General features: G+C 38.3%; 1 protein-coding gene across 3 annotated transcripts in view; it reads right to left on the reverse strand.

Annotated features, from left to right (window-relative positions):
- The window catches only part of LOC119822555 (cyclic AMP-dependent transcription factor ATF-7), a 110,705-nt gene that overhangs the window by 83,963 nt on the left and 11,099 nt on the right, over positions 1-15,643 (reverse strand). For all 3 annotated transcript variants that reach the window (XM_038341977.1, XM_038341976.1, XM_038341975.2), the window contains exon 2: positions 301-369. In XM_038341977.1, the coding sequence (XP_038197905.1) occupies positions 301-348 (48 nt within the window). In that variant the 5' untranslated portion in view covers positions 349-369. The remainder of the gene's footprint in view (positions 1-300; positions 370-15,643) is intronic.

The following is a 15,643-nucleotide window of genomic DNA, read 5'->3' on the forward strand; positions in this document are numbered from 1 at the left end:
AACCTGTTTGTGTTTAGATGGCAGCTTTAGAAAGGAAGGGGGAGTAACGTGCACGCTTTAACACTGTGTGTTGGAAAACAAACGTCAGTACAATAACAAGATGGAAGAAAGCAAGGCAGATTTCATTACGGTGGAGTGCCTACACTTCCTCATAACTTGGATTTACACACTGCAAATCCTCTGATCTGATTACCTCCAGTGATCACGTAAAATACCAGCTTTAAACTCTTTGCCTTAGTGATAAAACAGCCACTTTGATTCACAACAAGACATTCACAATAAAGTATATTGTAAACGTACCTGTCCACAGCCCGGGGCATTGCACACAAACGGTCTGTCGTCTCCCATATTTCATAAAGCAGAGCAGAGCTGAGGGGGCCAAGAAGTAAGGGGAAAAGTTATGTTAAATACGCTGGAGAAAAAAAATGAGCTTCAAAAATATCAAGACTAGAAACAGGTGTCCCAAGAATGCCATCTATCAAAGCTGTAAACACAGGCTACTTTGGGGAGATTCATTAGACAGGTGGCAGATGATCTACTGTGCCTCAATTGAAACTTTCAATTAGGAAAATTCAGACCTAAATAGTCCAGAATTTTAAGACTTGCTGGGTTTTCCTTCTTTCTGCTACAGTATGTAACACATTTCTCCAGTCTACTGAATTACAACCAGTGCAGCTCTCTATGTCAATAAATTAACCCAACGCTCGATGCGGAAGCCATATTTCTGAACTAGAGAAGACCAAAATTTGTCATTTAATTAATTAAGGGATTATAGGAGGGGTGCTCCATTTTACAGGGCTATAATTTGGCTCCCCGGTGTATAAACTACGAGACTGTTGGCAAGGGTCGTTTATTCCAGATTATTGCCAAAGAAAACAAAGCACCCATCCTATTGGACTACATGGGAAATTATTTTCATTAATAAAAAAATAAAAAATAAAAACTTCCCCTCCCCACTGGGAGCTTCCTCCTCCCCCCACCAATTGTCTGTGGCAAATGAAGAAATATCAGTGCCCTTCCCCCTCTGATTCTATTTATGGCTAGGTTTTTAAAAGCAGCAATAAAACAAATGTCGACTCTTTGGGGGTTTACTGGGTGAATATGTTCCGGCTGTTTGTGCTGCTCTCGGCCAGAGTTCTTGGGCTGCTCCACTGCAGCCCACAGATGTGTGCTGCTGCAGGGCATCAGAGAAATGCACTTAAAGGCTCTACCATCAATCCCCTCTATTTCTCTGAAGAATTTAACAGAATTTATATTGCTTTTTTAAATGACTAAAGCTAATCTCTTGAAATGTTTATCAAAATTCTTTGTCAAACAACAAATGCAATCTGAATGTGCCAGGGAAATTTCTCATATTCCAACTAAGAACAAAAACCAGGCAGAGATGAATAATGACTAGAAATGCAAATCACAGCAAAAATATCCCTAAAAGATAAACAATATTTTGGAAGAGTCAAAGAGAAAACTGGAAGAATAAAAGCAGTCTTATAGCACAAAGTGCTAAGGACATTTTTACACCATTACCCACAACACAGAACAACACATAAAAGGATGTGAACAAGGGAAGATGAGTGAGGGACGATCGTTGAACTACGCCTGGAAATAACTTCAGAACTGTAACCAAATCTCAAATTTCATTTTGGAGATAAACCAAAATGTCAGGTCAACCTCAGTCAGGCCTGCATTAAAATAAAATGCTAACATGCGAGAATGAATGTAGTAACAGAAAACCAGGCTTAACAGAGAGGGCAATGAGGTACTATCTCTCCTATTCTCTTAGGATTTACTTTTGGGTTAGAAACCAGTATTTCTGGTTGTCTAATCAGTAATTCCACAACTAATTGGTGTTTAAAAGTGTGAGGTGCCCCATAAAATAGAAGAGGCTGCTTGGTCATCTTTCAGTGTGACAGCAACATGGTCTAACTATGAAGGAAACTGATGTTCAGTCCTGCTGGAATGGAACAGACTCTGTATATACATACGTATACACAGATTTATATCACATTTAGCCAGGATAAATTGCTTCAATAAATTCTGCTCCTAGGAGAGGCCAGCTCAAGCCGATGATTGGGTACTGGGAAATGAGAGCTTCATTCTTCCTCACATAGCCCTAGGACAACAAGGTTTTCTGGTTTGTTTGTTTGCTTGTTTTAAATACATTTTTAAAAAACAAATAAATTATTTTTAGTTCTTTCTGGAACTGTAACACAGTATCAAAAATAAGTAAATAAAAGCAAATAAATATAGAAACTGGGGTCATTATGGCTGAAAACGCAGATGATCTTTGGAAAGCAAATCATTCCTCTGTGGGAATCGTTACTTCTCCTAGCAAGGTAGAACTGGACAGAAGATTGAGACAGCAGTCCTTACTTGAATATTGGTTCTGGCACTTGAGGCTAGATTGTCTCCTTTACTGACTATTAGAAGGAAGTGTTCTTTCTGGTAAGGAAGGGGAGTAGGAAGTGATTACATAAATTCTGGAACAATTTTCCTCAAGCCACAAATTTCAAACCTTCAAAAAATGACAATGATTATAATTTGGAATCTTTACTATGAATGATATGAAAACAAAATTTTGCCTTGCTAAAAAAGAAAAAAAAAGACTTGGGGATTAAAAGCATTAAAATCTAACAGAAGTAAGCTTTTCTTTGGTCTTGAATGTTAAACTGGCAGTTACTAATAGGATTTCCTGCTTCTGTCCTAATTGTAAGCCTTTGTTTTACCATTTTACCAAACAGAGATCACAATGGGAGGAAGAAGTCTTTCATCTCCTTATTCTCAGGTCCCTTGTCATTTTCCATCATTTCTGCATTCAAGAAAATTTAAATATTTAACAATGATAAGAATAATGTCTCTCCCCATTTAAAAATCCCACTGACACCTTTGTAATTTTCCCTTCGTTCTCCATCTGCTACATCCCTGTGACACACAGAGAGCGCTTCTGGTTATTTCTATGTGACAAACAAAAGGCAACAAACACATTTCTGCCATGTAAACAGATGGAGACAAAAAGAGAACTCTTCAATGATAATGCTGCCACTCGATGTGAACTTAACTCACAGCTCATCTGTAATTCTACCGCCTGACAAGCAGACCATGTGTCTAGGCATGACACTCACAGTGTATTTATTGTCTCCTTCCTGATCTATTTTTTAGGATGAAATGTAAGAACTTTATAGGCCTAAACAATAAATGATGAGAGGAATATACAACTTGAAAGATACTACCAAGAGTGAGTGAGATGCTCAGGACAAGAAAACAAAGATGCATTAAAAGGTTTTCCTTAGATGTCCAGGTGTACAGGGGAAAAGTTTCATGTACTTGGAGCAACCAAAATGTGTAAACGATACAATTAGGATTTACATAAAAGTGAAACTCATCTGAATGCTGGTAGACTAGTTAAGAAAAATCAAGGTTTAGGGCCAGTGAGATGGTTCAGCAAGAGAAGCACTTGATCTGAACTCAATCCCTAAAATCCAAGGAAGAAGAACAGAATCAACTCCTGAAAGTCATCCTCTGACCACCATATGCACACCATGGACTCCATACTCAAATACAAATGCTAATACATTTTTAAGTCAAGATTTAAAGAATTAAACTTTTATAATATTTTATTTGCATGTGTGTGTATTTGCATGTTAGTACAGGTGTTCTCAGAGACCAGAAGTGTTAGACCCACCTGTAGGTGGAGGGATGGACAGTAATGAGCTACCCAACATGGGTACTGGGATCTTTACATACTAAAATGTTTGTCATAGTAATATTTATGACCAACAAAGAATAAGAATTAAGTGCAGAAGAAAAATAAATATAAATTAAGATATTACATTGCAACAGACAATATTTAAGATGTTAAGAAAAGCATTTTGACCAGTAAGCCACAGCCTTGTGGGAATACATAGATTAAAAGAAATGGGTTAATTTAAGATGTAAGAGATAGTTAGGAATATTCCTGAGCCATTGGTCAGTGTTGTAATTAATATAGTTTTGCATGATTATTAATATCTGGGCAGCTGGAAAACAAAAGAACAATATCCATTTAGAGAAAATGAAACATGTATTTCTAATATAAAATAGAAAATTACTCAGCTATAAAAAAGAATAAAATATATGACATGGAAAAAAAGAATAACATTTTGAAAACTATTAAATGATATAAGAAAGTAGTACTCATTAAATGTATTCTAGGATTACTTTCTTCTTTGTACTATTAGTATTCTCAAGTCTATAATGATCAAAAATTGCTTTTAATAAATCAAAAACAGGCTAGCAGATAAAGTGCTTGCCATACAAGCCTGAAACTTGAGTTTGACTCCTGGAACCCATGTAAAGACAGAAGGAGAAAACTAACTTCACAGAGTTGTTCTCAGACCTCCACATGTGTACCAGGGCATATGGGCCCCTCAACACATATCATATATACATATAATAATGACAAGTGAAATAAAATTACAAATATATAATGCTATCTAATAATAAAAGAATGCTAATCTGCATGACTGAATAAAAAGTATGTCTTTGAGTTAAAAAGAAAAAAAGCCTGTTATCTTTTAAACTATTCTAGAGCACTGGAGAGTAAAAGAGTCATATAAAGTTCTATGCAGCATCCACATCAACTGGAAAGATAAGGTCAAAAAGAACCATGAAAAAAGTCTAAAATTATAGACTACCAGTTTCCTACAGAAAACAGCCAATCAGTCCCAGTCAACTCTTCCCTTTATTACCCATTTTCGGAATCTCTGGCAAGAAATATTACTTACAGGAATAACTAATTAGAAATGGTTAGAAATTGTCCCTAATACGCATCTCTAAGAGACTGAGGGGAGCTAAAACTAAGCCTAGCAGGTATTGTACACCATTTAGTTTAGCTTTAAACAAGCTGGAAATTTTGAAACAGGCTCTAACTCTGCACCTCCTTTCCTTTATGACATTAATACAAAAAAGTATATATGCCAACAGTTCTCTGAAGAAATCACAACAGTATACTGGATTTCAGACAACAGAGAATTTTGCTGGTTGTAAACAAAGCACACAATCACTGAGCAGTCTCCAGTTTTTTTTAAGTCACACACACATGCTATCATGCATGTGTGGAGGGCAGAGGACAGCTTTTTGGAGTAGGTTCTCTCTTTCTTCCGTGTCGGTCCTGAGGACAGACTCAGGTTGGTGAGCGTCTCTAACCACTGAACCATCTTTCTAGCTCCACTCTCAACAATTTATCCTCCAAGAGGACAACTCACCAATGCTCTGGTCTACGTGGTATCTAGAAAGCCGCATAAGGAAAAGATTCCAGTAAACATATATAAACTGTGAAATTGTAATGCAGGGTATGTGAACTTCAAAAACAAAGTACACAAGTTTTACCAGGTAGTAGATTATTCAGGAGCTGGAATCTCAGCTTATTAATTCTGGGTTAATTTTCCATTGTATTATTTAGTGTCACCATTGTTCACCATATATGATCTCACTAGTAGGTAAATCACCCAGAAGGATAATGGAAAACCACAAATACTACTACAATCTTAAACAAATCATTTTTATTGTTTCATATCAAAGTTTTGTATTCCTATGTATGTGCACAGGAGTTGTGTATGTATGTCTTCATGTGGGGTGTGTGCATGCATGCATGCAGAAACCCGACATTGGTCCCTCTGTTCGAGACCTCCCCCACACTCTCTCTCAGGTTACACACATGTGCTGCTTTGCCCGGCATTTTACATAATTTCTGGGGATCAAATCTCAGGTCCTCATGCTTACACAGCTGACACTTTACCAAATAAGACATCCATCTCCTCAGCCTTGTATCTGTTTTTCAATTGTTTGTTTGAGATAGGATCTCCCCATTTAGCCCCAAACTTGCAATCTGTCCTGTCTCTGCTTCCCATACTCTGGCATTACAGACTTGCACCATCACACCCTTCCTATATCAGGGTTTTGTGAAATTCTTTCCTAAGAGGCTTTGGGGCGGAGGGGGCGGGGAAGGAAGGTGGGGGAAGCAGAGTTATAAAAATTGGCGAATAAGGAACAAAAACTGAGGGTAGTATGAATTCTACTTATTTGTTCTCACATCCTCCAAACAAGAACAATGAAATCTTTTGTACCTTCTGAAAGTTATAAGAAACGAGCATGCTATACAACTACTTACAGCTGAATTGTGTATTTCAACAATTTAGCACCTAACGGGTCTCTTATATTCTTGGTATACAAAGTGAATATCAAGAAACATGAACTTGAGGACAAGTTCTTGATTTGTTTTTTCTCCACATCATTCCTTTGTTGTTGTTGTTTTTTTTTTGTTTGTTTGTTTTGAGTCAGGGTTTCTCTGGAACTTTGAAGCCTGTCCTGGAACTAGCTCTTGTAGATCAGGCTAGCCTCAAACTCAGAGATCCACCTGCCTCTGCCTCCCAAGTGCTGGGATTAAAGGCATGCGCCACCACCGCCCGGCCTTCCACCTCCTTTCTTTTCTTTTCTTTTTTTCTTTGACTGAATATCAGTGTGTAGGCCAAGCTGGTCTGGACTTACTCTGAAGCCCAGGCTCAGCTTAAACTCTTCCAACTCCTGCCTCAGCCTCAAGTGCTAGAATAACAATCATGCCCCACTACCACCAAATGGCTTTGAAGTATGAAGGAAATTAAATTAAATACAACAGTTCTCCCTTACAGGGAAAGATTCCAAGACTCACAGTGGAGGACCTCAATTATAATAGCACCAAATGCTGCATACATTGCTTTTTCTGTATGTTCTGCAGCATGGTCAGAGAACCAGAGGCAGCCTTTGCTTCCATGTTTTTATTGGGTTTCTTTTTTTTGGCACACGGGGTGGGGGTGGGGCCTGTCTGGTTGTGGTAGTGGTTGTTTTTTGAGACAGGGTCTCATTACTGTCTCGGCTAGCCTGGAACTCACTATGTAGATGTCTGGTCTTGAACTCGTATCTTCCTCACTCTTCTTTCTGAGTGCTGGGGATTAAAAGTTAAAGGTATGTACCACTACACCTAGCCTGTTTTTGTTTTGAGACAATATCTCAAGTACCCCAGGCTAGCCTCAAACTTGCTATGTAGCCAAGGATAATCATGAACATCTCATCCTCCTGCTTCTACGTTCTGAGTATTTTTATGTGCTGTTGAGGATGGAAACCAGGACACACTAGACAAGTATTCTACCAATGGAGCTTCATCATCAGCCCACTCTTCAGTGGGTAATGTCCTGGTGCGTCTTTCTCAAACCTCTTGGACTTTGAGACTATTATTAAGTAAAATAAGGCTTACCTAATCTATATTTACATTTATACTGCAATACCATGGCAATGTAAATACAATACAATATTTAAGGCTGACTAACAGGCAACATACAATATGGGTTTGAGGGCCAGGCAACCAAAGGGGTAATTCATATCCCAGGGTCCTAAACAGAAATGGAGTAGGACAAGCATAGATTTCCTCACACTATTAATAATAGCATGTGATTTAAAATTAATGAACTGTTTCTTTCTGGAATGTTTCTTAATATAGTCGAATCTCAGTTGATAGAGGTAACTGAAACAGTAAAAATCAAAATTATAAATAATGAAATAGATACTATAATGTTCCATTTTAAAATTAAGCATAATATTTTCTTGTAATTATTTTTAAAATCAAAATCTATCTGTAGTATATATTAAATATCAGGAAACTTCAGCTCATGGACCAAATCTTTCAGTCTGCCACCTACCTCTGTATAGCCTGTAAGCCAAGAATAATTTTTAAATGGCTGAAAATCAGAAAGACTATTTTATGACACATAAAATTTATATGAAATTCAATTTTAGTGCCTATAAAAAAAGTTATAGAAGTGGGGACATATCTTAGTGGGAGAAAACTGCCCAGCCTACATAATGAAATACTCTATATTTGATCCCCAGGAGCCCTCCCACAAATTATATTACAACATACCCATGCTTATTCATCAATATATCATCCATGTCTACTTTTGAGTTAGAATGGCAGAGTTGAATAAATTTAACACAGAGTCTACCATATTTATTGTCTGGTCTTTATCTCGTAATCCCAGAATACATGTTAAATAACATATTCTAACTAGGGAGAATATCAAATTTTATATGTTAATTATTAATACATAATACTAAGTCACTTATAATATATCTAAGTATTAACTTCTTTTTGTTTGAATTTCCAAATTTTATAAATTACATGTTTGTTTGTTTTTTTTCTGTAAGGGTAAGGGTGCTGGAATATGGCTCAGCAGCTAAGAGCATCTGTTGCTCTTGCTGAGGTCCCAGATTCAGTTCCCAGCACCCACATGGTGGCTCACACATCTGTGCCTCCAGTGCCAGAGGATCTGACACCATTTTCTGAACTCCATGGGCACTACACAGGCACATGATGCACATATATAACATGCAGGAAAAATACTCACACTCATGAAATAAATCTAAAAATAACTAACTAAAGTAAAGGTAGCACAGTAGTTTTTAAGCATTGCAGAGTCTCTTGGGCACCTTGCAAAGAAATAGAGATTCCTACGCTTCCTGGATTGTTCTTAGCACCAAGGCCCAAGAATTTACATGGTAATTCCAACATTTCGTAGGGAACCTGAGGCAGGAGAATTACAAGTCTGAGGCCAGCCTGGATTACAAAGTGAGACCTCAGGGCTCAAAAGCATTTGCCAGGTATTCTGGTTTTAACTGTGAAATGGATACAACCTAGAATAATCTGCAAGGACAGCCTTAATTGAGGAATTGCCTAGATCAGAATGGCCTTTGGGTATCTGGGATGGGGGTTATCTTGACTGTTAGTCCCTAGGCAAGCAGTCCTGAACTATATAAGAAAATTAGCTGAGTATAAGCTGGCCTGCAAGCCAGTTAGAAAGCACTGTTCTTCACGGTTCCTATTACACTTCTCCGGCTGTGAATAAGTTGCTTGGTTGGAGATAATGCTGTTTGAAATAGCGAACAGACCTGCCTTCAAGTTTCTGCCTTGACTTACCTCAATGAGTAACTATGTTATCATCCCTTAAATTGCTTGTAGTCAAAGTATCTACCACAGCATCAGAAATTAAACTAAAACACAGTAAGTTTGACAACCTAAGTTCAATTCCTAGAACTCATACTAGAGAGAACCAAGTCCCCAAAGTTGTCCACTGATCTTCATAAACGCATTGTTGTATACTCATGTATATATACAGAATCATAATATAACTTCAAAACCAAAACTGAAGTGATTCTGTCTATGTTACGTACACACACACACACACACACACACACACAGAGAGAGAGAGAGAGAGAGAGAGAGAGAGAGAGAGAGAGAGAGAGAATGGAGAGCAGTGTTGTTGAGAAATGGGACTCAGCTATACAGTCCTTTCCTAGCACTTATAAGGTGCTGGATTTAGTCACTAACAACATACAAATTAAAACTGTATACGAATTCCATGTGACTAATGAGGCCTAACTAGTATAGGCCCTAGCTCATTAAAACAATAAAATGAAACAGGGATGGTCAACTGGCAAAGCGCTTGGCTGGCATACCAAAAGCCCTGGGTTTGATCCCCATAAATCTACAAACCAGAAATGGTGGCACAGCCCTGTGAGTTGGAGCCAGGAGGAACAGAAAGTTCAAGTTCATCCTCAACTACATATGGGGACTTAAAATGGCCTGGAACTATCTAAAAAAAATTAGTTAACTAGAATAAAAATAAAAAATACCTTGGGAAATTCTGATGACCACCATTTGAGAATCATTAAGCCTCTAACTTCTCTACTTGGAAAACAGCAGTATTCTCAAGTCTGCAAGATGGCTATTCTCCATGTGGCTCCAGGCTCATGGCAGTTAAAAAATCATTTACAAGTATTGAAAAGATCTACTTAAAGACCAAAACACTTCAAAGTAATAGTATTAGATGTTCACAGGAGTGATCTCAGGTCACACACTATAAAGAAATTTATGAAATCATTTTCTTGATTTTGGTACCATATCAATGGAGGCTACAGTTACCTAAAAGTCATCTTTCCTTTTTCTGGTATACATTTGTGGTCATATCATTCATATACTTAAAGGAAAACAACCTATCTTAACAGACTGAATGCAGAAGAGGGTATAAGAAACTAGATGTTTCTGTGAAGCAAGCTATTAAAGCAATCTGAAGCGTCTCTCTTGAGATTTTTCCTTTTGTGTATGGGTCTGAGGTATAAGCATATATCACAACATGCACATGGAGGTTGGAGAATAATCTTCCACCATGTGGGTCCCAGGAATCAAACTCAGGTCATCAAGCTTCTGTGACAGGCACCTTGACCAGTCGAACCATCTTTTGCCTCACCTACCATTTTTGGAAACAGGGTTTCTCTATGTAACTCTTGTTGACCTGGAATTCCCTATGTAAACCAGGCTAGCCTTGAATTCACAGAGATCCATGTTCCTTTGCTTCCCGAGTGCTGGAATTAAAAGATGTATGATACCATGTCCAACTTTTTCTTTTTTGAGACAGAGTCTCTAGCCCAGGCTGGCACCTCCGAACACAGAGATTACAGGTACATGCCACCAACTTGGTTTACGCAGTGCTATGGAACTAACCTAGGGCCTAGTGCATGACAGGAAAGCACTTTACTGAGTTTCACCTCCAGCCTTATTTTTTTTCTGGCAATACAGATACAATTATTTTTGTTATAGTATAATGAGTTTCTTATTATTTTTGAAAATTATATTTTAATCTCTAATAAGGTGAATACCAATAGATATTAATTCAGATATGCAAAAAGTTTTTTTAAATCCTCAATAATTCTTTTTGGGGGAGGTGACAGACATGGGGATGTGACTGAGATAAAGTATCACTTTATAGCCCATTAGCCCATGATGGCTGGAATTTACTATATAGCCCATGCTAGCCTTCAGCTCTTTTTTTTTGTTATTGTTGTTGTTCTTCAAGATAGGGTTTCTCACCTGGGCAGTGGTGGTGCACGCCTTTAGTCCCAGAGCTCGGGAGGCAGAGGCAGGTGGGTCTCTGTGAGTTTGAGGCCAGCCTGGTCTACAAGAGCTAGTTCCAGGACAGGCTCCCAAAGCTACAGAGAAACCCTGTCTTGAAAACAACAACAACAACAAAAAATGATAGGGTTTCTCTGTGTAGCACTGGCTGTACTGGAACTCACTCTGTAGACCAGGCTGGAGATCTGCCTGCCTCTGCCCCCCAAGTGCTGGGATTTAAGGCATGGAGCACCACTGCCAGCTTTTAGTTCTTGATGCTTCTCTTGCCTCAGTCTCCCAAGTGCTGGCAATATAGGTGTATACCACAATGCCCAGGTGAAGAACCATTAGCAATTTTTGAACGCATAAAGAGATAGTACTGACAAAAAAAAAAAAAAAGATCCCCTACCATAAGATATACAGAAGTCTCTCCAAGAAGGCTCAGCAGGAAAGTAAACTTGTCACAAAGCCTGACAATTTGAGTTCAACCCTGAGGACCCACATGGCAGAAGAGAACCAACTCCCCCAAGTTGTCCTTTGACCTCCACACTTGTGCCATGGCACATACACACTAAATAAATTAAAATTTAATTAAAAAACCAGAACAGTAGTATAGTAGTGAGACAGAATAATCAACAGAATGTTGAAGTTAATGTCTGCATTTGGTTTTCGGACATGAAGGGACAGGTTTCAACAACAACTAGCTAAGTGGACCAAACAGTTTTGTAGCAACTGACAGAAAACAGATGCTAGTATGAACCAAGCTGAATCAGAAGTTATGTGACTCATGGCCAATGCTTATAGCTGATCTGGAAGCAGGGTTATAAAGGTCAACGACCTGACTCAAGAGTTTTTAGTATTTTTTTTTTTTACATTTTCAAACAATCTTTAAAAACACATTTATTTTATGTATATGAGTATTTTGTCTGTGTGTATATGTCTGTGCGCCATGTGCCTCTAGTATCTGCAAAGACCAGAAGAGGTCACTGGACTCCCTGGAACCAGAGTTACAGATGGTTTTGAACCAGTGCTCTTAACCACCAAGTCGTTTCTCCAGCCCTAACTAGAAATTTTAGAATATTCAAAGAAGTACTTTGAGCTATCCTCAGAAATGATAATGGAGCCATAGCAATAGCAAGTTTCAAACTAGCCAGGATTACAGAGTGAGACACTGTCTTAAAAATAGCAATAATAATAATAATAATTAATAAAATGACAGCAAGAAACAAAAGTAGAAATAAACTGAATGTGGTGGCACACACCTTTAATTCTAGCATTTAGGAGGCAGAAAAAAGCAAATCTCTTTGAGTTCAAGCTTTGAGTTCTTATGACTAACATCAGCACTAAGGAGACAAAAGCAGAAGGACCCCAACTTAGGAGGCCAGCCTGGAATACACAGGAGGATCCAGGCTAGCTTGATCTGGCTCTACAACATGATCCTGTTTCAATAAATAATAAATAAGTAAAATTTGTTTTGCTTTGCTGCCCATTTTTGGATAAAGTATGATCCCTAAAATAACAGTGACCATCACAGATTTTTTTTCCTTTTTAGTTATTAGTTTATCTGTTTGTGACAGGGTCTCAAGTATCCCATGCTGGCCTCAAATTCATTACATAAGCTCAGGGTGGCCTCAAACTTTAACTTTACCACCCAAGTACTGAGACTGCAAGCATCACTACCACTCCAAGTTGGAGACCAAACCCAGGGTTGTAAGGCTGATAAACCATCGCACTACCAACTAAGCTACATTCCTAATGTCCCCCTCCATTCCCTTTTTTAGACTGGGTTTTGCTACATTTTCTAGACGAGTCTTGAACTTGCATTCGTTTTGAAGCATCAGCCTCCCAAATGGCTGGGGTTATAGGCATGGACCACTGTGTCAGGCTCAAAACATTGATCTTTAAGGACCAATTTAAAATTCTTATGATTTATAGCCAGAACTGGGAAACATTCTTCTGCCCCTCGACGGAAGAATGGATAAGGAAAATGTGGTACATTTACACAATGGAGTACTACACAGCAGGAAAAAAATAATGACATCTTGAATTTCTCAGGAAAATGGATGGAGCTAGAAAACATTTTGAGTGAGGTAACCCAGACACAGAAAGACAATTATCACATGTACTCATTCATAGGTGGTCTTTAAACATAAAGCAAAGAAAACCAGCCTACAAACCACAATCCCAGAGACCTTAGACAACAATGAGGACACTAAGAGAGACTCACATAGATCTAATCTACATGGGAAGTAGAAAGTAAAAAAAGACAACATCTCCTGAGTAAATTGGGAGCATGGGGACCTTGTGGGAGGGTTGAAGAGGAGAGGGGAGCAGAGAAAAATGTAAAGCTCAATAAAAATCAATTAAAAAAAGAAAAAAATTCTTATGATTTAGAAAAAACAAACAGTTGGGCGATGGTGGCGCACGCTTTTAATCCTAGTACTCGGGCAACAAGCAGAGGCAGGCAGATCTCTGTGAGTTGGGAATCAGTCTGGTCTATAGAGCAAGTTCCAGGACAGCCAAGGCTACACAGAGAAACCCTGCCTTGAAAAAACTAACAAACATTAACAGTTTGGGGGCTGTTTGATGTGGGGGTTGTTTGTTTTGCTTTCTTCTTGGTTTTTTGAGACAGGGTTTCCTCTGTGTAACCCTGACTGTTCTGGAACTCCCTCTGTAGACCAGGCTGGCTTTAAACTCACAAGATCTGCCTCTGCTTGATTCTGCCTCTCGAGTGCTGAGATAAAAGGCATGTGCCATCACTGTCAGTTTACTGAATGCTGGGAGTTAAGGAGGCGGAGTCAAGGAGATGCCAGATGCCGCCATGGGGAACAAACGAGCCAGAACCTTGCCAGTAAGCCACAGCCACATGGTGATACACAGATTAATAGAAATGGGTTAAATTAAGTGTTAAGAGTTAGCCAATAAGAAGCTAGAGCTAATGGGTAGAGCAATGATTTAATTAATACAGTTTCTGTGTGGTTATTTTGGGAGTCTGTGTGGTCGGGAAATGAACAAGCGGCCTCCTACAACAAAGTGGTGTTCCAACGTGAGCTAGCTAAATCTGTATAAAACCTGAGAGGGCTTGGAAAGGAATTCTAGACACTAAAAAACAAAGTTTAGTCATATTTTTTTTCAGATGGGCTCTGCTTGCTGGCGGCATACTCCTTTAAGAGAGGTTTTCCTAATTAAGCAGTAGTAAATAAAAAAAAAAAACCCATGCTGTTTCAAAATGGCAGCTTCCTGGGCCGTGCTGGCAGCACAAACTCTGGCTCTTTCAGGAGGCCAAGTACTTAAATGAGGTTTGTGGGCAACGTGCCACAAGTTACTTGGTGGTAGCATGGGCCAACTGGTTACCAGAGTTCAGGTGGTGAGGACAACTCCCAACTGGCAGTAACAGAGGCAATGAACATACCTCTGCCACGTCGGACTGGACAGAGCCAAAAGGCTAGCCTTAGTACTAGCCAAGCTGTTTAAAATTTTAAGAAGCAGTCCTGGTCAAAAGAAAATTTCAGATACACAATAGGACAGATTCAGACATAAAAGACCTCTAAACGAGACATAGTGTGTTTAAAAATGTACACAGGCTTGGGAGAGAGAAGAAAAAGAATATAGAGAATTATAAAAAGAAGTAAAGAAAAATAAGCCATGTAAAGATGGAAAATTCACAGAGTCTGGATTATGTATATTATTGTTTTCTTTTCTTTTTTTCTTTTTTTCCTGTTTTTTAAATTTTAATGATGTCTCATCATGAATGTAAGATGTCTCAATACATTCATTTAACATTAACTATGTTTATATATTATGTTATTCTAGATAAAACATTGATGCCCCTACTAAGCATATTGACACGTGGAATGAGTAGTTAAGAAAATAGGGTAGATGACAAGGGAAAAACACTTTGTGACACATTGGGTATATCATGGAAAAGCCTGATCATGTAAGTCATCACATCCCTAACTCACTCCTGATGAAAATTCCCTGTCTTTGCTTCCTATCTTTCTTCAAGAAAGCTCAGATTAATTATGAGAAATCCATTCTTAGTGGCTTTCTCTACAGACAAATGAGAACTCAAGCATTCCTGTGATAATTCTTAAATGTTTTTTTTCTTTTTTTAAACTTAGCACGTCTGATCGCTTAGAACAGTAGTTTGCCTTTTCAATGCTGAAGTAGATGAATTTTACATTTTACTATTTTTTTATTATTAAAAATTTCCACCTCCTCCCCCCTTCCATTTCTCTCCCCCTCCCCCCACTATTGTGTTTTCTTTAAATTATTTGACTGTGAATGAGCTAAGTACAGAGAGACATCTCATTGTATGGGCTGCTAGGCCAAACCAACATGGGATATTTTAAAGGTATCATGACTTCAAAATTTGGGTCAAGGACTTACTGCTTTGAAAAAGAGGTTCTTTTGTTTCCACAGATGAGAATCTGTGGATTAATTCCAGACTAATGTGGTTTGATGACCAAAACCCCCCCGCAAAAGTTTGCCGTGAACACTCCTAAAAATACTTCGCCCAACAAAAAGCAGGAAGCAGTTTGAAGAGAACTATGCCCAAATTCCCAAATATTGTTTATAAATGTTTGTTTACATTTAAAAGGGGATGTGCTATAGAGATGGATACTTTGCATTGGTATGGACCTTGGTTTATTGATACAAATTTTAGATCAATTCTGCTCTTGATTAAGGTAT

Source organism: Arvicola amphibius, chromosome 9 (assembly GCF_903992535.2).
Source record: "Arvicola amphibius chromosome 9, mArvAmp1.2, whole genome shotgun sequence".
Lineage (NCBI taxonomy): Eukaryota > Metazoa > Chordata > Mammalia > Rodentia > Cricetidae > Arvicola > Arvicola amphibius.